Here is a 23422-nt window from a genome sequence, read left to right on the forward strand (position 1 = left end):
ATCTTTAACTGCATAGTTATAGTAGGATGCAATGCCCTCTACCCTTGTTTATTCCTACAAGCAAGTCTTCAAATGATCACACACACTCCAGGTGCTATTTGGTGAATTTCACACAAAAAGCTAGTTGATATTATTAGCATTCATGTAGCATGAAGCAATCATTTAATAAATTACATCTAGTAGAAACTAGAAAAGTAGAGCTTTTAAGTAGTTACTAAACTAAGGGATAGATAAGTTCATCCTTGATGATATTCAATCAACCATTCCTAGTTTCAATATCAAATCATACACATTAATTCCTCTAGAGAAAGCATTAGTTTGGAGATTGGATCAAGGATCTGCTGATTTGATGGTTCAATTGGCCGAGCCAAAGAATATCATAAGTAAAATTCACACTTTCATAAGTATCAAATATTTCAAAGAATTTTAATGAACTAGTCACCTGGAGCTTTTCGGTTAAACTTTCTCGTCCAATTTTTGAAACTATGGACATAACAAATTGGTCAGAGCGTGCGTGCATGAAAGGTAAAGTTTAGAGCAGTTAAATAGAGCTTTCCTTTCCTTTTTAGAACAACAATGGACTTCAAACCTGTTCCAGAACCCCTACAGTCCTAGTTGAATAGATGTTTGTTCATAAACTAGTAGACGCAACATTGAACATGCACATTGACTAAACAAGAAATCTTCAAATCAGTATTCCGATAAACCAAAACTGATCTTGGTGCTTTCATAATGGCTGCCTTTGCATGTGTTATTGGGATTTATTGAAGCTACTAACAGATACTTAAGTCCTAGTTTGTTCCAAGTTTCTAGACAGACACATATGAACATCATTAACATTCAATCTCTGCTAGAGTGATGCTACAGCTATAGATCATAAAATCAAATATGAGAAAACTCCATAAAACCGGATTCGAGATTGCTAACCAAGATAACTTCAGTTGCGAATAATGGGGAAATGATAAAGATAAATTACTGATTGTAGCTCAATGGAAGAATCCAGTATTAGCGGCGGTCGGTAAGCTTTGATGGGATTAAACAATCTTCAACATCAAAAGTGCACAAAAATGAAGTAGATGAGCAATCAATGTTAATATTGGATGAAATGGTAATAAGTAGATTCACATGGAAACATCTTTTTCTTATTTCATTACTTGGTAGTGTCTGAATACAAAAGGCATGAACTAAATGAAACAATTCTCCTAGCATGACTCATACACATAATGGTCAAGCCCAACAGTCCTGAAACCAAATATTCATTCCCAATTAAAATTCACCTTTTAATGAGCCCTTGGAAGAGATGCAATGAGTTTCCAAATCTGAATGGTCCATCCTGTGTTTGCAGCTTCTATTTCAAATGAACTACAAATGATCACCAGCTTTAACAATCTGTCATAAGAAAAACAAGAACTTAATAATTCGGCTCATTTGATAGATACAACATAATCTACTAGAAATTTTATTTGGAAGCAAATAAAATATGAATATACTTCATGTTTCACATGTTTTTAGCTATTTATCAGTCATTGGTGACATTATATAATAACAACCATGTGCCAGTAGATAATTTTGTTTCAGAACTGTTCAAGATACTTCAATAGTGTTCTACTTAATTGAGGCAGAAGTTGTGTATTTCACAGTTGTCCCATTCCCACGGTCATCCCAAGCATCTAAAAGGAATTGCAACTCAAACAGAAACCATGTGCGCCAACAGAAAATTCTTCTCGAACTATTTCATACTCCAGATTTTCTTTGCAAAAAAGATATAATTCTTAATCTACTGCTTCCAATTCCAATTAGACTTTGCTACTGTAAAACGAAATCAAGAAAAGGAGCCAAGAATAAGAATCAGAAAGCACAACAATCATGAAAAGAACACACAAGGTAGGGTTTTGAACACAAAAAGAAAGATGATGAAATCTAAATAGAAACAACAAAACATCGAAGAAAGAGGGGAAAAACACCTTCTGGAAATTATAGTTAAAGGTTGGATTCGGTGGTAAAAAGCCAAACATGGAGGAAAAACAGTACAGAGAAGAAAAAAAAATCATAAGACAGAAGCATGAAGAAGAAAAGGAGCCTTGCGAGAGTAGAAATCGGCAATTGCAGGTTAGGAAAAAAAATTTGGACCATTTCTCGATTTATGCGTGTCATCCTTGCGCAGGGGCCATGCTAATCTTCTCTGTATCGTTCCAATTTTATCGGATGTCTCCGAAGAGACAACTCTACGCGATCGACAAAAGTATAAACCTAGGTTAAGCTATTTCGAAACTTTGCATGTGGGACTAAACTGCACCTGTCCGAATCGAACCTCTGCCACGCAGATCAATGAAACGTGCAGAGAATAGGCATCTAATCGAACCGAACCAATTCAAACATTAAAAGGTTCAACTTTGAGCTTGATTTATTTTCTCTAAGCTCGAATTCGGCTCGAGTTTGATTCAAATTTTAATTCTTAAGTTTAAGCTTGGTTCATGATGAAATTAAATAGTTCACGCACAGCTCCAACTCGATTGAAAAATAATTCGTTTAAAAGTTAAATGAGGTTAATTCAAACTCAGTTCGAAAATAACTCGTTTAAAAGTTAAACGAATTTAGTTCGAGTTTGACTCATTAATATATAATATTTATAATTCATTTCATATATATATATACACATTTGCGAGTCTTTTAACAAACACGTTCGTGCGTCTTTAAACAAACATGTTCACGAGCATTTAAACAAATATTTCGCAAGCTCACGAACCAAATACTATTACGCTCGAGCTCAGTTCGATAATATTTTCGAACTTGAAATCAGGCTCGAACTCGACTCGTTAACTTAATCGAATGAACTCAAATAATTTTTTTTTCAAATCAAGACTCGAATAGTTCGTAAGCAGCTTGGCTCATTTACACTCCTACAAAAAAAGGCACAAGATGTGGAAAATGAGATGCAACGCTGGCAATGAGAAACTTGGAACATCAAAGAACGTGATAGATTGTCAAACGGGCCGGAGTAGATTAACACGTCAAAGATATGCCTACAGACCGATCCACCAATTTAACGCATTACAATTTTTTTAATCTAATTAAATTCATCACAAATTACGAATTAAACAGATTAATTTAATAAATCTATTAAAAAAAATAAAAAATAAAAAAATTTAAATTAAAATTATAATTTAAATATATTAAGTTAAAAATTTTAAATTTAAATTATGATTTAGACGGATCAATTCTATTAGTTCATTAAATTTTTTATTTTAATTTTAAATTTTAAATAAATAAATAAATTTTTTCAATTCAACCAATCCAAATCCATAAATCGAACCACACAAGTCGTTAGACTTAGATGGATCGATCCATCAAAATTCATCTTAAAATAAATTAATAAAATTTTAATTTAATTTATTTAAATTATTTCATCAATCGTCCAATTAAATGGAAAGTTGATGAGACAGAACTCATTTAGATGCTCTTGAGGAACTCGTTCACCATGTGAGCTTCATAAATCCCTACTCAGCCAAACTCATGCATCCTCCTCTCCAATCTCATCTTCTTGGGTGCTGTAATATTCTAACATCCAACTTCTTTTCAAATCTCAGTATAAAATATATAGAAAAATTCAAAAGATTATTTAATAAATTTTGTTTACAATTTCACTTGATTCAGAAGCTTGTTAAGTTTAACAGAAATTCACGATAACTTCATTGGCTCTCTCATACGCCATAGCCATAACCCATCAGAGCCTCGACTACAGAATGAATCCATGAAGCAATAGTGCCAAAAGCATAGAACAAATGTAGGCAAAATCGGGCATCTCATTGAACACTTTGTTCATCAAAACACACCATTGCAAAACAAAAGTTTAGCGACGCAAATCAAACAACTGTTATATTGGTGAGCTGAGGGAGTGACTTCAAGGCGAAAACCATATTGAGAACTGCCGCAAGAGAAAGCATGATCTCTGCTGACCTGGGCAGCCAGGACAAATGCACCTAAACCCAAATAATGGCAGGATGGACCTTGAATGCCACACAGGTCACTTGCTTTAACCGACATCATTCGTGCACTGCTGTATAACTAAAAGCCGACGATGCTACTACGAAACGCCAATTGAGTATCAGGACTAGGTAATCAGACAGACCTGCCATAAAATAAGCAGGCAAGTGATAGGGAGAGTCCGGATGACAAATTTATAAGCTATGGAGTCATAGCGTCGCCTAAGGAAATCATGTCCACATCGGATTGCCCTCCATTTGATTTCGTTGCACCATTCATTACCGAGTTGCCTGATGATAGAAACAGAAGTATGCTATTAATATATAGAACATGTCTAGTGGAATCAGTGCATGAAATCAGACAGTGAATCAGTAGGGCAAAGCTGAAAAGAACTTACCAAATATAGTGTCCAGTGATGGCCTCCTAGGTGACATACTCCTCCTCGTATCTGCTCATAGTTAACAGAGATTTAGTTGCCATATTAAGAAAAGAAAGATGCTAGAAAACTAGGAACCAAAATAAAGAGCCATTGAGATTAACTAAAACAGCAATTTAATCCTGCATCCACCACTAAACATCGATCCTAGTATCTCCTTTGCAAGTAGGGAGACCGAAGTTCCAGTCTCAAAGTAGTTGACCTTGCATAGTTTGCATGATCTCATGCGCTGGGTACAGAGTTTTGAGGGATCACAAATTTCAGGTAAGTAGTGTGCATTGCATTTTTCTTTGATAGGTTACTTGAAGATAAGATGTCTGTAGAAGAGAAGCAAAGTGCAATGTCGTCTAGCATGTGGGGCGCATGAGACAACCATATACTGGATCAAGGTTAAATACTAGTTTGTCCTGAAATGGTCTGAAACATCTTACCTTAAGCTAAAGCTTGAAACAGAAATGGCATGAAAACAGCAGCAACAACTCGGACTGATACCATTTTGTACTGACATACAGTACACCGATCACATTGAAACAACTAATTCCAAGTTAGCAACAAAACCTAGCACCTTAAATTGAATATACAATATGAGAGAAGACTTCGTGTCTTCCAAACCTACGGATTTATGCAAAAAACAAAAAAAAACGATTACTTTTTATTTATTTGAAAAATCAAGTGCTGTATTGACCAAATATCAACTATGGTTGTCAGAAGAAAAAAGTGATCAACTTGCTGTTATTTGACTAGCTTCTCTAATTTGCTGTTTAAAAATACTAAAAACAGCAATCGTTAGGTTAGGTGCTCCAACTGTTTGGAGTCAATCATATGAAGTTTCCCTCATATTAGCTCTACTGCTCTAGTTTGAGACTATATATATATACATATTTGTCTTCTTTCTGTTCCATCTAAAACTGTTTCACAAATAACACATCTCATAAGATATCTACAGGCAGAAGATAACAAACCTATTCAAGGTGCAGCAGTGTAACAAATAAGCAATACAAAAAATTGAAGATATATTGGCGACAAGATTGATGTTGTACTAAAAAAAATAGAAACTTATGGTGATATTTTTATCATAAAATCAATATTTCGTACCAAGGCATTTATGTAACCCTTTGACAGCATCGAAGTTCTTGTAAGTATATCCAACAAAGCTAAAATCTTCAGGTTTTAGAAATGTCTGTAGCAAAACATGTGTAATGAGAACTAGTTAGCAGGTGAACAACGCTCCTAAAAATCAACAAACCCCAAGAGCAAGTAATCAAATACACAATCATGGAATATTGTGAACGAAGCATATTATGCTGTAGCCACATGAAAGCTACAAAAACAAGTGGACTTATATGTCTGTAGAAGGTTCTACTTTCACCACAATTTCTCAAGCTTCTACCTATGGTGGAAGAAAAGATATGGCTACATACACAGGCTATAAGAATTTTGATGTTCCCAAAATGGCATATAATGAATTGCCAATACCGATAAATATGTTTTAATTAATACTTGATACAGACATAGCTACAGACACGGACCATAAGGACTTATATATTAGTATTAATTATAATGATATATATGTTTTATTTAATACTTGATTATATATATATATATATATATATATATATATATATATATATATATATAATCTTTTAATTAATTAAACTTATAAGTTTTAGGTTTATGGCAATTTCGCCACAGCTGCCGCTCTCACTTTTCCTTCCCCACCATGATTCAGTGATTGGTCGACGATCGCCAACAACTGCCTCCTGTCTTTAAATTTCTTACTTGGTTCATTGCTACTCCGAAGAAGAGTCTGACACCTCTTGCCATCATCGCTGTCGTTCCCTGCTGCTCGTCGCCCAATAGCCTGTCGTCAATGCTCGCTGCTGGTAAGATCTTCAATCTAAGCTTTTATAAACCGTCACCCCTCCTGCGTTATTAATTTTCCTTCTGTCTTGTTTTGTGTCTGCGGCAGGCACAGATGTTCCACGAGAATCTCGTATGGTACAGCGTGCATAAGCATGTTGACAGAGTTTCGATGTTGGTCCCATATTCAAAGTGGTAAAAACGCCCGAATCGGACAGCATGGGTCAACAATGTTTAGATAGTAATGCATTATGAGCTTTTAAAATAGAAGCACATAAGAAAATAGCTTATACAATGATTTCACACAATTGCATTTGCAATTACAACAACCATTGTAGAAATTTATCATGTGGTAGCAACAAAAAAAAATTAAACCATTCCATCTATTTCTAAATGAAATAATTCTAGGAAGTATTAAATCAAGTGCCACAGCTTGAATGAAAAGTTTCAGAAAGTTAAAACTAAAATAAATGATGAATGCAGGAAAGAATAGACTCCAATTTGTCTGGTACCTAGAAGGGTTTAGTCAAACTACAATCAAGGTAGTGACTATCAAGGTTGACCAAAAATTCATTACAATAACTCTATCAAGAATCAACTACTTTTTCCTCATTTCTTACTGAGCAATGGTAGTATATAATTATATATGAATGAAAAGTAAAACTGTAAGTGGCATAGTCCGATATACATCCAATACCAACTCAATTTAGTGAACCAAAAACTAGCTGATCAGCATATCTTGCATGCATCAATAATAATGGTCCATACCTTCTTCCTTGTAGGCCCAGAACCGGTTCTAGCTGGAGTAGGATGATCCAACTGGATAACAGACCAAAAATTTGAATAAAGATAAGTTGGCAGAATGGAAAACTACAAGCACTTGGTAACACATTACCATCAAAAGCCACTTTAAAAACATCATTTTGAGAAACATTAGCATGATCAGATGACAATAGCGAACTGTGCAGGCGATTGTGATAAGGAAAGTTCAACAATGAAACAAGTCTGAAGAAGATCGATATAAAAAATTTATTGGTAGAAGCTAAACATGGAGACTTAGAGTACAATAAATCAAGGATATTGTATATCATGTAAGGTTCACTGAACTAACTCAAAAGGGTAAAGAAATTTGTGATCAAGCAGCATTTCTGGTTGATCTAGTAAAATCAGCTTCAGATGCTAAAGAAATACAGCGAATGGGATCTGGTACACACACATAACGAAAACATAAGAGAACTAAGGCAAACAGACATACTTCATCAAACTTCAAGAAATTATGAGTGTCCAATTCTCCATTAACTTCAGGTTTAAATGCTGCATCCATTTCATAAAGTTTGTCCCAAATAATATCTTTGAACCAAGGATGAGCCTGCAAAAAGAAACTAGCCAGAACTTTATAAAAAATCAAACAGGGATGATGATTTCTATTCCACAATGGAAATTTACCTTTATTTGATCTGCCCCTCCACTGCCAATTCTGTGCTCAACGTCACACAATAATCTACAAATAAGACTCTTGGCCTCAGAAGACAACCTTGCATCTTCTGGAAATCTTAAATAGGTTCGCCAATGCACAATCTAAAATCAAGAAAGCAGAAATTAGGAGCTTGCTCATAGTTAAAGCAACTAGCATTATAGCTCAAACTGAATTGCAGTCTAATCCTTGATTTGGAAATGTTGACCAGCACAGCTTGACACTAGAAGCCATGGCTGAATATATTTATAACAAGTTGAGTTTCTATAGTCTATTCGAATGGGGTTGAGACGAGTGTTGTGAACCCATATGTAAGTATAGAAACTATAGGGGTGTACTTGTGATATTCCGTACTCATTAAAAACATCTATACTCATTAATAACATTTATATATAGGTAGTAGGGGCCAAACTATGATATCCTAAGTGGAATAATTTTCCTAACAAACATGAATCATGAAATCATGCTATATAGTCCTTTTTCAAACACATTCAGAATCACATCTTAGTTATGGCTTAAGATAGTGCAAGGATGTTAGCAAATTTCATAGAAAAGGAAGATTTACATCATAACTAATCCGCAAATTGTAGATTTTTCAGATTACCTTTCGGCATGTAGTTATTGGATCATCAGAATAGAATGGTGGATAACCAATCAGCATCTCATACAATATTGCACCCAAGGACCACCTACAATTATTTCCACAAGTAAATCAAAAGGAATTCTCTATCCGCAAGCAGTCTATCGCATCAATAAGTATGGAATACCGGTTTCAAGAAGGCAATAGAGCATAAACAAATACAACACAGTACCACACAAATACACAATGAAAATAATTTCAAAACAAACTTTGCTATTACTTGGTGGAACCAATATAGCACCATAATATAAATACTCAATAGATAAATCCACATAATTGCCAAATATACTCAGTTTAACAACAAGAACAACGAAATTGTTCACGAACAATCTGTAGAAAATTCCATAATGAAAAATTCATAATACACAAAATTACAGTTCAAATGTAAAACAATAGACAAAACAGATATGAACAGGATAAGTGTGACAGTTTGTGAATAATATGCTATTTGATCCTAAAAAGAAAGAAAACTCGTGAGAAATTAAATAGCATCCATAAAAGTAAATCTAACTCATTAAATTAAACACAACTAAATGAATATTAAATCAAGCCATTATGATACATGAAAAAAGGCTTAGTACTTGAAGCAAATTTGTCACATCTCTAATATGGAATATTCAACTACCGCACTAATAGCCATGTCAAACATCATCACTAGGACAGAACTTTGAGTAGATACTCGTATTCCTATTCATCACATGTAAATTTTACATAAAAAAATATTTGTCATACACTTGGATCTACACTCACATCAGATACTGGTATCCAAGTCCATGTAACATATGTGTACATGGCAAGATTGGAATAACTTCACAGTTAACTCACAATAGATAAGTATATACACGATACTGTTATAGTAATATCAACATTGGATCATCTCCAGGAAGGGATTATTAAAAGATTAAAAATTCTGTTATATTTACCATGTCCAAAATGGTTAGCAGCTAATAATTGGTCCTTTAATATTGTAGATTTTTTCCCCATATGTGAATAGATTCTTAATGTGTCAATAGTCTATCTAGCATGTGACACAAAATTAGTACGCAATTATTCTCAAAATATGTGATCTTCCATGAACCACGGAGTCTGATTTGATTTTGTTTCCTCATGCAATTGACTTTTTTTTTTTTTTTACAAGAAATAGTAATCAAAGAAGGGAACTGAGTGAGGCTTAGAGCTGTGCAAAGGCAATGAAAATTCTTGTGAAGGTTTAGTGCTGAGATACTCTTACGTCTGCATTGTGGAATGTGAGACCTTCAATTTGTTCTATGTTTGTATCCCTCTTGCTTTTATGTTTTCAGTATTAATCTATCCTCTCCCATAGACATAGGCTGATTGGTCAGGTCATATTAATATTTGGTATCTTTTGATTCTACATGATGATGTCTCCCTGCCAATTGAGCAGCTCTATTTTCCATACAATACTTGTAATAAGTGGTATTATAGCCAAGGGTTCAAGGATCCTGATCCTTTCTGTCAAAAAATTGGAAAATAATCAATTGCTATTACACTATCCACTTCACTTTGTGACAAGTCCAGGTGTGAGTAATAGTTATAGACAGTTCAAAAGGTGGTCGCGGACAGGTGCAACACTTAACCTTAAGGCTATTTGGAGAATTTCTACACTGAATCTCGTATCAGGGACATTTGTTAGGATGAGACTCAAAATGGATTGCCAAATATTTGCCAGATTTGTGATCTACCCACAGTCAGAAATCCACCAAATTTAATTTGTTTTCTATTTCCTTTTCAAGCCATCTACTTTTCTATTTTAATTGCAAATAGAATCTATAGAAGGAACCTACTGAAATTTCCTGGTGAGGGTATAAATTATTGGGATTGTGCTTTATGCTTGTGGAATTTGAGTTCCAGTGAGTTCTCCACATTTGTATCCTTCATTACGGTGTAATAGTCTTATGTATATTTCACCTGTGAATGAAGGCAAATTGGACGAACCATATTAAAACTGAATGTCAACTGTGTCTGCCCATGGTTTTCTGTTCTTCCTTTTATTTCTTCTTTATGAATGACTCTATGTTCACTAGATGACAACAACTGATAGTTTAGCTTTACTGAACTATGTAGACCTTATGAAGTTGCATTTTTCTCAAATAGAGCTGAAGCATGGAAACATATTGATGTAGGCTACCTCAAAAGTCTAAAACATTGACACATTATGACTTGCCATTTTTGACATCATTCAACAACAGTCACTATTTCAAATCAACCACTAAAAGTACATGTAGATAGTAACAATGTAGAAATGAAAATATATATACATGAAAATATGCCTTTGTAAAAAAGAATGAAAAGTACTGCATAAGCATAGGAAAAAACCCACAAGTCTTTATAGTTTTGGTTTTCATAAATATTCAAAACCAAACTAAGCAATTTTCCATTAAGCTTGAAAGGTAAATGAACATAACCAACAGAACACGGATCACTTTGGCAATTGCATACCAATCACACTCTAAGCCATATCCTTTCTTCAATAATACTTCTGGAGCAATATAGTCTGGTGTTCCAACTGTAGAAAATGCCTAAAAAAAACAGTGCTCTCCTATATTAGATGTGTACCTTGATAAACAAATATTTGTTCAGTAAAGAAAAGTGATTGTGAAGGATTTTCTTGCTGCTGGAGGATAAATCATTTTAAAGTACCAGTTTTCTCCTGTTCATCTGCCAATGCTGTAGTTGTTCATGAGGACTTCTCCACCTGTTACCATTATTTGTATCAGACGAACCATCAATATCCATCGAATCTTGAAGATTCTCATCACTCATGGGTTCATCTTCGTTTAATGTTGAAAGCTTTGAACAATCAATCGGTTTGCACAAGCCAAAGTCTGACAGCTTCATGTGGCCATCTTTATCCAAGAGAAGATTGTCAGGCTTTATGTCCCTGAACAAGAAATAAACTGTTAGTATCCTGACAACAAAACAAATATAGTACAAGTTGAATAGACCATAAAGATGAATTGATCACTTGACATCCATGACACACTGACCTGTGAATGTAATTGTGTTTATGAATGGACTCTATGGCCAAAACACTCTGAGCAATGTAGAATTTAGCCATGTTTTCTGTCAAGGTATCTTCTCTAATGAGTAGTGTCATCATGTCTCCTCCAGGAAGATATTCCATGATCAGGTAAAGATATTCAGTATCTTGAAATGAGTAGAAGAGTTTGACAATATGATGGCTAGCTACTTCAGCTAGCAAGTTCCTTTCAGCTCTTACATGCTCCACCTAAAAGGCAATATCACATTATAAATCATAATCAAGTATCTAACAGAAACCAAATTGCCAAAGTAGAACACATACAATGTCATTTAGTACCAGAACTTAAATAAGTATCAGAAGAAAAAAAATGAAAGAGTTGTCTCAAAAAAATCAATCAGAGAACAATGATTGGAACAATTCAATATAGTTTAGGAAAAGGTCAAAGAACATAAATGAACAAACAATTATAATCCTTTAGTTGCATCACCTTTATGCCAAACAAGAAGCGAACACAAACACATGGATGTACTCTTATATTCTGTCGACGACTTGACACCTTTAATGTGCCTCAATTATGATCTCTTAGAAACTTATAGACAACATGTTACTGGCTCATCTTTAGCAAAATTTCAAGCAGCTTTTCTCAAAAATTTTAGCAGATGACATTTTACATGTTTCACTTTAAACAGTCAAGAAGAAATTTAGTAGGCAATAAATATGGTAGAAGATATTAGCAATTATACAAAATAGCTAATTGGGATGCATAAGGTTATTTGAGGCATTTAGAAGGTCAGAATAAACTTCCATAAAGATGACAAAATCATTCAAGCACTAAAATGTCAAAGTCAAATCTCAACAAGTTAGTACACGTAAAAAATAGTGCAAGAATACTAAAGGTTCTGGGAAAATTTACTAAACCACAAAAATCCCTACAATGTCTGAGAATCAGTGAAGGCATAACAAACATTATGCTAAAAACACATGTACAAGTATCTAATGTATTTTACCTGTCCCCTGCTAACCATTTCAGATTTCTTCAATTTTTTCATTGCATATATATTCCCGGAGGACTTCTCCCGACAGAGTCTGACCTGATGTGCAAAAGATGATAATTATACAACTAACAGATAAACTAAATTGCTTAATTTTCAGACTGTTTGCATTACTAGTGTTTTAATAAATATCAAAAAGAGACTTGTGGTGTGGAATAAAAAAAGTTGGTGACATTTAAATGCACTCGAAACACATAAAATCAACAAATTGAATATACCTTTTGTTTCATGCTAATATCTTGATGCAAAATCTCATGTTAAAAAAAAACAATAATATAATGGTTTGATTAGATTGAACATGAAGTGTCAGGCTACTATTACTCATTATTCATATTCAATTAGCAAAAACATAGTCATTTATTACTTCAAATAAAAACCCAATGACGCCAAATGCAAAGGAATACTAATACTAGGACAGGGAAGGAGGGGAAATTTTTGTGAACTGTAAAAGAAACATATGAATCCAAACCTCCCCAAAAGCTCCTCGTCCAATTATGGTTAGCAATTCAAAATCATCAACACAGATCTTGTGCCTTTTAAGCCTAATAAACTCTGTTTCCTTTCTCTCAAGATCCTTTAACAAATTGACTTTCTCCTCCTTAGGAGCCTGTGAAGAAGCCAATTGTCTCTCCAAGAACCAACGGCTGCATTCAAAAAGTAAAGTCGTCAACCACCAAAAGGATGAATCTTATTCTTTAAAGTCATAAAAGGATAAAACTTTTGGAACGCAATTGAACTACTCCTGTAATTAAAAAAAAAAAGAAAACTTTAAAAAAAGTGGAAAATAATCCTTACGTTTTTTTATGAATACAGAATAATAACAATTTGCAAAAACATGATATGGCACATTTGGAAGGAGATTTTGATATTTTACCCAGCATACAACAACAACAATAACAACTAGGCTTTATCCCACTAAGAGGAGTTGGGTTATATGGATCCTCCTATGTCATTAGGCTCAATCCCCTACTATATCCTCATTATATTTAAATGAATTTTATCGTTGCTAACCAATTCTTCGTTGGTTCCTTCTTCCTTTATTAATGTGCATATTTGCCATATTTTACCCAACATATTAACTAAAAAATAACTCCAATGAAACAAAAAAAATCTAGTTTGTAATATATTTCAGACATTATCATAAAAGTTAATGCCATGTTATCCCACTCTTCTTTGAATCAACAAAATTTAACAAAGCAACACACAAAAGATACTTTTTGTTTCTGAATTTTATAAAGGCTTTGAAGCTGGTAAATCTGTGCAGATCCAGAATTATTTCTATATTAAGAACAAGAAGGTACAGAAAGGATGGAGTTTAACTACACTGAGTTAAAATATTAATAAGCAGAAATGCAATATGACAGTTCTGAAATTTATATAGATGTTAAAGTTGGAAATCTAAAAAGGATGCAGAAGCATTTATATGTTAACAATGAGAAGTTTAAAAGGATTCATTTAAACTACAATTAGGCGAACGACTAATGATTTAGGATTTTTCACATAGGTAAGAGAAAGATAGTTAGCATTAACCTTGTTCAGAAAGATAGTTAGCATCAATATAAGTATGGCCAAATCAGAATAGACTGAGAAAAGCTGAACAATGTTTTATTCATACAAAAGTTAGATCAGAAAGGATAAATACAAGCTTAACAACGTTCACCCTAAGAAACAAAAGCACCTGACTGACACTTCTCATAAGCAAAGGTAAATAAACTTCAGATAGCAAAATCCAATAGCTCATCAGCATTCAAGCTCATTTGGCTACGCATGAATCACTAGTAAGCATTCAAATGAGTTCAAAAACTGAATGGCCCAAGTTCGTCACCAGATCATAATGTTATATAGATGAGCAATGTTTCCATCACAGTGCATAAATAACCCTTTGGTCCCATGTGGCAGAGTTGGGAAAGAGCAGATTATTTATGCATGGACAAGGAATTCAACTTCCCGTGTGACACTAAGGTTACATGGAAATGCTTAAGTTTCCTTCTGCATCCAACTTAGACTCAACAGCATAGTGATTTTTTTCGTCCCTTCAAACCTGATGAGTCAACAACTATATAAGTGATATCTACTTGATTGACCAATGACAGAACTAGTGCTCAGGGATGCTCCAATCTGATTCAGGAACTTGAATTAAAACATTTCAATAAACTCAACGAATGCAAATAGCAAATATATTCAGGAATGAACAGGCCAACATTTCGTTTGTTTGGGGAGTTCGACAGTGTAGTAATGATATGATCAGGTCATTCATGCTTGATGAATTTTTGTCCTTTGTTAACCTCAAGTCAAGACAGACAACATTGGAGGCTGGCAATGCCAAAATGTATGTGCTCCATCTGGCATAGAAAGAAATATTTCCATGCCTGATGCCTACCCTGCTTTTTCTACATAATTGAGTGTAGTTCTAAGCAACTCCTGCTCCTCAAGACTGTGATTTCTGCTATTCAATCAAGTTTTGGAATGGTTTCTCTCCATGTTGCAGGTCTAGGAAATCCCACTTGAAATCAAAACACTATAAATGGTACTTCTGGCAATCTTTTAAACTAACTTGACTCATATGACTAACGAAGGGTATGCCTCTTGGTTCATTCAGGAGTCAAATGAGTTATGTTTAGCAACATACTTGGATCACCAAGTATTGATTTTAGACACAAGAAACGTCACAATCAAAGCATAATCCTAAGTTTTTGAAGCAGACAACTTCTCTTGGTCCTCAAATTTTGGTGAGACCTAGAGGGGGAAGCTGGAATGGTTAATACTTCTAATGAACACCAAAAACAACAAAGGAGCTAGAAAATCAAGGCCAAGAATTGTATAGAACTTTACAAGAGTAATCTTGTCCTCTTCATTCCCTCATTAAGGATATGCTGAGATGAAACATAAATGAAAGCTATGAAGAATCATCTCCATAGATGTTCTTAATTTTCATGGCTGAGTTAGAATATTCAATTTATTACTAGCTTTTCATAAAAATGATTCATTTTCATTTCAATCACTGCCTTCAAGTAAATAATTTGAAAAAGATCTTTAGTGTCAAAAACTTGCACATGCATCCCTAAAGCAAATGCCATTACTTTTTAAGATAAATGCTATCCAGGTTTATGTATTTTTATCCAGCATATGTGGTTTGAAGTATATTTTTAATAGCATAATTTCCTTAGGCATTCCAGACAGGAGATAGATGAAAGTGACAACAAGAATTTCCTGCTGAAAGGCCAAAAGAAATGAGAAACCCTATACAGACTGAAGGAAATAGCAATTAGAAGCACACACTCATTACAGTAGGCAATCAGATGTGAATATTCAGCCTCTCCCAAGCTCTACTGTGACTTTGAAGCAATTTCCAGTGACAGAGAGAACATTATGTGAAGAACTATAAAACAATGTCATCCAGGTAAAAATTCTGGCACTAACTCTAGTCTCAAGCAAGTGATAATTGTTGTGGAATCAAGGTTTAAAATTATGTTCAGAGGTAGAGTTTCAGTGGTCAACTAGAATAAGATAGTTTCAATACGTCACACACATAGTGCCGGTAGCAAATTGGGAACTGAAGGAGATGAAGAGGAGGAGGTAATTACGTATTTGAAGGAGCTTTTTGCAGCTTCTTCCTTAATCAGACAAAGTTGCTCAAGAGCCAAACCTTCCAGAGATATTTAGTTGTCATGGTCCTCTAGTCCTCTGTTACTTTACCAAGTTACCACAGAGATTGAAGCCCCTTCACTGGCAGAAGATGTTTGCAAGTTGAGCAGATTTGTTCCAAGACATCGCAAAAGAAAAGTTTCTAAGCCCTCTTGCTCACAGAAAACGTTCGCAAAACATTCACAAATCATGGAAGAAACCCCTACGCAATCTAGCTTGACCCGTTTTGCATGCTAGTCGGTAAGCAAAATGACTTGTTTCACTTGTATCAACTAGCACAGAATAATGTTTCAAGTCATGAATTAAACATGTGTTATCATCCACTAGTTGCTAGACAATGGCCTTGAGGCCTAGAAACAGCAAGGGCATCAAAGTGAAGAGTTGGACTTAACCCGCTCTATTCAACATTGGTTTGAATCAACTAAGATTTGACAAATGGGGCCAGTTAAATTTCTGGTGTAATAGTTGATTCACTTCAGAGAAGTTCTGTCAAAGTTAAAACAAGTAAAAGGTAATTCAACCAACCTCCACAGGTCAAATGCACTGTATTAGCAGAGGAAGTGGTTTGGATTCATGTCCTATTTGCTTGGAAAGAAAATAAGAGAAGAAAAGAATCGGGAAGACATATTCTGTAAATCTTGTTTCCTTGGCATGGTGCAAAAATCAGGCAATTAAATTGATTTTGTATTCACATTCCATCTATTGAAGAATGTATTAGAGATTACAAATAAATATCAAGATATACAAATGCCATGACATTAAGTAACGTCTCTAAGTATCTCATTGGATGAAGTCTCTTCTTTCGTACAAGGAACAACATTGAAGTTCCTAATATTAATGTAATAATTGTAGACAAAGTGTGTCAATAACAACAGCATAAGTCACAACAAGTTCTTAATTTAGATCATTATCATGTAGGATTATGTTCTACATATACAGCTTTCAAGAGTTTAATGATCGGTTTGATGAAGAAAATATTAAATTACTTCTTTGTGTAGCATGTCTTAGTCCAGATAATGCCATTCTAAATTTTGATAACAAAATATTAGTGTTTCTTGCTCAATGTTATCCATGTGAATTTTCTCCTATAGATTTGATGGCTCTTGGTAATCAACTTAAGACTTATATAGTTGACATACATATAAATGATGAGTTCGTTATGACATTATTGTCGAGATAAAAAACATGAAGTTTACTCATGGTATATTTGCTTGTGAAGTTGGCCTTGTTGTCACTGCTACTGTGGAGAGATCTTTTTCTGCAATTAAGATAGTGAAAAACAAACGGGAAATCAAATAGGAGATTATTGGATGAATGATTACTTAGCTACTTATACAAAAAAAGATGTATGTTCCTGCTTGAGATCACCTCCGGATGAGTCACCGGACACCAGATTCTGAGACTGACGGAGTCACGCAAGACCCACAAACTGCTCAAAGATGGTGGCGCTCTTATCAAGCTGGAAAGAGAAGAAGGAGGGTGAGAACGGAGGCCAAGGGGTGCCTTGGCTGCGGTCCAACAAGCTGAGTCAGGGAGGTAGTGATGACAGAGTGGGGTTACTTGGGTGGGAGCGCAAACTCGGCGAGACTGAGCTGACTGAGAAGTAGACCTCCATCCGGGAGATCACGGATTCACTCAGGAGCAGAGTCAATTGAGCACCGAGTAGGACACCGATCGGGTCACGAAGTCGGTTGGTCAGGACGCCGAGTCGGAGCTCGGCCAATGAGCTAGATTGGAGAGCTCGGTCGCCTGGCCGTGTGGGTTGCAGGGTTGGTTAGGTGTCGAATTGGCCACAGAGGTGGTTGATCAAGGAGCCGAGTCGGAGCTCCGCCACCAAGCTAGAGTGTGGAGCTCGGGTGTGGGACTGAGCTAGGTGGTGAGTCGAGCTAGCTGAGGCGGGCACTGAACTGAGCTAGTCAATCGAGGTCGGGTCTTGCATTTGACAGGTCGCAACCAACTAGATCGAGTCTTGACTTTCTTGACCAAAGCATACCAACCCATAACAATGTATTTGATAATGTTTAATAAGATAATCATTAAAGATTTCAGTCATCAAGGACAATTATAATGTATGTGTGTGAAACAATTTGGACAAAATTGAATTTGGGGTCATTACTGTGAGCGTGTTGCTTTAGATATAGTTACTACGTCTTGTAGTATGTTTTGAGGAATTGAACTAGTATGCTTTTATATGGAATTTTTGTGATAGAGGATTTTATCATTGAACTTTCATAGTTTTGATTGGATTCTATTAAATCATGAAAATGTGTTGCATCCAGCTGCCATTTTAAGGTGGAGTTTAATATTGTATAGGTATTTAGCATCAAATAAACTATGGAAAGAGCATTGTTTTGTCACACTTTAAAAAATAACCATCTAAAATTTCTAATATAAATTATATAATTTCTGCATCCAGCACCTCTCAGGTCCTGGATCTGCCACTGACCATATCAATTATAAATAAAACAATCATTGTAGTGTTCAAATCTAGCCAGCACATAAACTAAAACTCCTAAAAGTCAAAATTTCAACCATACCGTCTGTAAATGCTGAGCATTTACGGGCGAATCTTTCTGGCAAGCCCACCGAGATCAAAAGTCATGCTCAAGCTAAGAATTTTATAATTAGATATCAAAAATTTATAAAATAACTAGCAATTCATCCCTGAGAGGAAAGACAATACGAGCACACCCAGCGAGAATGAGACCAGCTTAAGCTATGATCATTCCATGTTCAAGCATAAGAATTCAAGATCAATGATGTCAAGCGAAGAAAACCGAGCTCATGGAGAGATAATACTGACCGTTCTTTCCGTTCCTGGATGTTCTTCGTCTGGTTCCTGTAGTGGTTCTCGATGAACTGCTTCGCCGCAGCTACCCGCTCCATCGTCAAGCTCGAGCCGACTTCCTCAACCTCCACCTCCTCCGCTACCGCCGCCAGTCCCCCAGCCGCCGCCCCTCCGTTCTCCTCGCGGTCCATTTCCATCTCTCTGCCCTTCTGAACTCCTCCCCCTTCCTGCGCTGAGTTCGCTCTCTGCCTTCCCCGTTCTTATTTATGCATTTTCTATAATTTTAATTCTTGTTCACAAACACTATGCGGGCTGTCTTACCATAGCACCATTAAACTAGGCCTCTCATCCGTCAGATTACCACCACTAACTTGAATCGGACGTCGAATGATCGTTCCGCACCAGACGAGAGTCCGCAGAGGATCCTGGCGTCTTCGTTCTTTTTTTTATTAATCTGGAATCCTCCCTATTTATTAATGAATACGACGAGATTGGATCACACTAACGAGGGCATGGGAGGGGTCCCGACCCGCTTCATTGCGCATCTATGCCGTCGATTTCCGATCCGACGGTGCATATTGGCTCATCCTTTGCTCAAGCGGGAGAACATCGTGGCTCCAGCTCACGTCGCCGGCTGACTGCTGACTCCTTGGCCCTGCGATGACGATCCAACGCTCGGGAAGCAGCGAGCCGCTCTGCGGCCCCACTCACAACGTGGCCGTTATCGGACGTGGGACATCGAAAGAGCCAACGGCATCACGCCACGTAAAGAAACTTCTAGTCCTTCGGTGCTTATTTGTCCGTGAATCTGTTTGATGGCGTGCAAAGTGGCGGAATAATATCTGGCTTGACGGCGGTTTGATATTTTTGTGTCGGTATAGAATCCAGCTGTTCGATGAGAAAGCAAATTTGCGCACCGGCTCTCCAAATGAACAATCTTTCATATCTATCCTCCAGTAAGTCACTTGAAACTTTGAAAGGGGCTTTGTGAAAACCACAGCACGCAAAGCAAAACCGGGGATATGTGGTCTAATCTTGGTTTTAAAGCTAATTAAGGATAAAAGTTGGTGAGCAGTTGCTTAATCGCATCCAGTTGGCAAAACTGTTTTATTTATTTATTTATTACATCTCCCATGAACACCACATAATTATTTTTTTAACTTAAAATTTAGTATTTAAAATTTAAATAGTAATATTTAAACTAAAGGGAGTGATATATTTATTTATTTATTTATTTAAGGTGTCTAAAAGTGTTCCGAACACCGATAAAAAGTACGGCCCGCGAGCAATTAAATTTTTTTCATTTTGAAAAATATTTTATACTTAATATTATAACCCAACCCCTAAACTTTAAAAAGAAAATCTTAAATGGCTTAACCATAAGTAGGGTGTAAACAAGTCAAGTTGCTCGTGAGCTATTCAGATCTAGATTCGAAAAAAGTTTGTTTGAGTTCATTCGAGTTCGTTCGAATAAGTTAACGGGTCAAACTCGAGCTTGATTTTAAGATCGAAAACATTATCGAACCAAACTTGAGTTTAACAGTTTTGGTTCGTGAGCTCACGAGCATGTTTGTGTAGAGTGTAATTCTTTACCTGTTGTAGCGAGAAAACCCCGGCTTGGAATTGCTTGTGTCGGAAGAGCAATCACCAACGGAAAGCTCCTCAAATTCCACAAACCAAATCCTCGATTTGGTGTTCTTCCTTATCTCCGGTAGCGTTTCTCTCTTCCCTTCACCGATGCTTAACTTGGACGCACAACTGGTATGATCGCTCCCCTTTCTCAGGGCTTTCCTCTCCCTTTAATAGGGAGAGGCTGCATCCTCCATGTAGTGCAGAACGTGTACTCCGTGGTGTACATGGTGGGCGGTTATAAAAACTGCCAACATCTCCCACTCGTCCAAGTGAAGCTACAAAGGTAAATGGTCACAAAGACCATAAGAGGTATCTAGCCACGTAGACTAAAATGCATAGTCACATAGACTGTAAGAACAATCAATTCATACATAGAAAAATGGTTCGTGCGACAGCAAGTACATTGAGCATTCATTGCTAAGAAAGTTATTACACCTTACATAGCTACTCATAAAGTGATTGATGCTAAGAAAAGTTGTTACACCTAATTTAGTCGCTTCTCAAATGGTATATAACCATTTTTTGAATGACACACAGTCATTTGTTTGATGGCTCACAACCATCATCCAAGTGACACATAGTCGTTCTCCAATGACACATAAATTACTTTTCTGGTGGTACATAACTATTTTCCTAGACTTATTATATCTTGTCATTTGCCTAGATTAAATAATGTTTATTTCCATCAATATGAACATCTCTAATCTCTCATTTTAACTATCATGTCAAGAGCATGTTCCATATCTATAATATTCACAATCATTTCTACACATAACAGAAAAGGGTCGACCAGTGAATATTCTCAAAGTGATGTAAATATATTTAACTTTCCTTTTTAGATTCAACCATTCATTTTAATCAGTCGCTTTCCTAGTCATGTTCCATAGATCGAATCATCCATAGTCATAGGTTTATATGCTAAAGTAGCAGACCCTGATTAAAATTTCAAGTAAACAGCTAAATAGTCACTTAAGACAAATGTTGAGATCAACATATAATCTCACAGGGCTCACATAGTAGAGAAGCAGAGATCCATTCTCCTACTACCCCTATTGTCGTCTTAGCACATGTGGTATGAATCACATGCTACGATGTTATTTTTTTTACGAAAAAAATGCATGTTTATCTCAAATCAACATCGTATAGATTTTGATCAAGACATTCCCAATGTTTAATCCTGAATCCAACACATGAATTCTTATCTGGCTATAAACAAGTTTAGTAAATGGTGGGATCATTTACTTCGATCATCAAACTTTAAATGATTTCATCTTGATTCATTTATCAAAGCGACCCCAGCTTATAGTAATGTAACAATTTTATAATTACATAAGTCAACAGCTGCATAAACTAAATTATAAGCACCGATCTTACCTCTATTCATATATAACAAATAGAGACGATTGTCCATGTGAGAGGATCAATCACTACTTGTCAACATATTCACCGAGATCTTATCTCAAGAATGTAACATTTCACATACACTGAATAGATTATGGTATTTCACGCAATCAAATTACAATATCTGATTGTCAATTAAAATATTGTTACATTTTACGAAGTCCTATAGACTTTACATGCTGATTGAATGACTCTCTCATCTTTGGCTTAGTAAAAGGATCTGCAAGCATAACTCTTGTAGGGATATACTCAAAAATCACCTTCTTTTTAACAATAATATCCCTTACAAAATTATATTTGATAGCTATATACTTGCCTTTGCTGTGATATTTGGGATCCTTTAAAAAGCTATAGCAGCCTAACTATCACAATAGACAGTAACTGGACTCCCACTGTCTTCAGTAATCTTCAGATGCTTTAGGAACCTTCTTAACCAAACTGCTTCTTGCACAACCGCTGAACATGTCATATATTCAGCTTCCATAGTTGATAAGGCTACACAAGCATGTTTCTTGCTGTTCTAGTAGATGGTGTCATCATTCAACAAGAACACATTGTTAATACCGATGGAATCAAAATATCTCCACAATGGTATGATATTGTCCACTTTGGACCTAAGCCCTCATGACTTTGTTCTTGGGCTCTCCCCAAAAGGTCTCATACCAATGGAGAGACTTTCCATCCTTTTAACCCCATGATCTTTTCCATGTACTTTAGATATGGGACTATGTTTGCACCCTTACAACCCAACAATCCCCCCCTCAAACAAAGGACCACAGGCCCCCCCAACGTCGTTTTGATGTCTGAATCCTCAACCCACCAGGACTTTTTGCCCCTCGATTCACCCGACCTACTAGGACTTCCCACCTAGCCGCAGCTAGGACTTTTTGCCCCTCGGTCCACCCGACCTACTAGAACTTCCCACCTAGTCGCAACTAGGACTTTTTGCCCCTCGGTCCACTCGACCTACTAGGACTTCTCACCTGGTGTCTGGTCCTCTTGATTCAGACACGAGAGCACACACTTCCTTTGTTTAAGGTTCAAACCACATGGTTAGATCTGGATCATAGTCGAATCGAACTCTAATAATATCCGTAAGATAACCTCTGAGATTACCTTCGGGCCTGTCTCTGCTTAGGTAAAACAAACTACTATCAATATGACCTTCGGTTAGGGAATAATATAAGTTCTAATTCTCTTAACCCTAAAGAGGGAGAAAATGCATAAAAAATCAGTGCCAACTCACCCTGTATATATATTTGGCGAACGGAAGCATTCTCTTAAACCAGAACTCGGATCCAAAGGCTCGGAAGAGCGTCCTTCTTGAACCTCTTATGAAGCAGCTGTGAGTGACAAGACGGATGACAATTAAATTCCTAGAGTTCATTAGTTCCGGGCTCCCTTGATCCAACTACTTGCCCTTAGTTAAGTTATCGACCGGAAAGCCAACCTATCACATCCCAGGGAATGAATCAAAACCCTTCCCTGACTTACTTAACAACTATT

At 36.0% G+C, this 23422-nt stretch overlaps 1 protein-coding gene, 1 long non-coding RNA gene and 1 other non-coding gene across 4 annotated transcripts; all 3 read right to left on the reverse strand.

The window, feature by feature from the left end:
* Positions 1–1305: 1305 nt before the first annotated feature.
* Positions 1306–2218, reverse strand: LOC141830188 (uncharacterized). Of its 2 annotated transcripts, none has more exons than XR_012601933.1 (2): positions 2131–2218; positions 1306–1389 (listed from the first exon to the last, which is right to left on the reverse strand). It is a non-coding gene; the product is annotated as an uncharacterized LOC141830188 (long non-coding RNA). The 2 variants fall into 2 exon arrangements; XR_012601931.1 differs by having other exon boundaries at positions 1965–2218.
* LOC141814571 (U6 spliceosomal RNA) lies at positions 2119–2221 on the reverse strand. The gene has a single exon (XR_012600493.1). It is a non-coding gene; the product is annotated as a U6 spliceosomal RNA (small nuclear RNA).
* A 1560-nt stretch (positions 2222–3781) lies between these two features.
* Positions 3782–19092, reverse strand: LOC141832213 (uncharacterized). Its single transcript, XM_074719705.1, has 13 exons — positions 18899–19092; positions 12920–13094; positions 12406–12489; positions 11403–11644; positions 11056–11296; positions 10855–10934; positions 8359–8443; positions 7727–7858; positions 7536–7649; positions 7049–7099; positions 5516–5600; positions 4382–4432; positions 3782–4274 (listed from the first exon to the last, which is right to left on the reverse strand). Exons 1-13 carry the CDS (start codon positions 19078–19080, stop codon positions 4186–4188), a joined length of 1611 nt encoding a protein of 536 aa, XP_074575806.1. The 5' UTR covers positions 19081–19092; the 3' UTR covers positions 3782–4185.
* Positions 19093–23422: the final 4330 nt, after the last annotated feature.

This window comes from Curcuma longa, chromosome 1 (assembly GCF_044706935.1).
Source record: "Curcuma longa cultivar G26 ecotype Majalengka, Jawa Barat chromosome 1, ITB_CL_G26_1.1, whole genome shotgun sequence".
NCBI lineage: Eukaryota > Viridiplantae > Streptophyta > Magnoliopsida > Zingiberales > Zingiberaceae > Curcuma > Curcuma longa.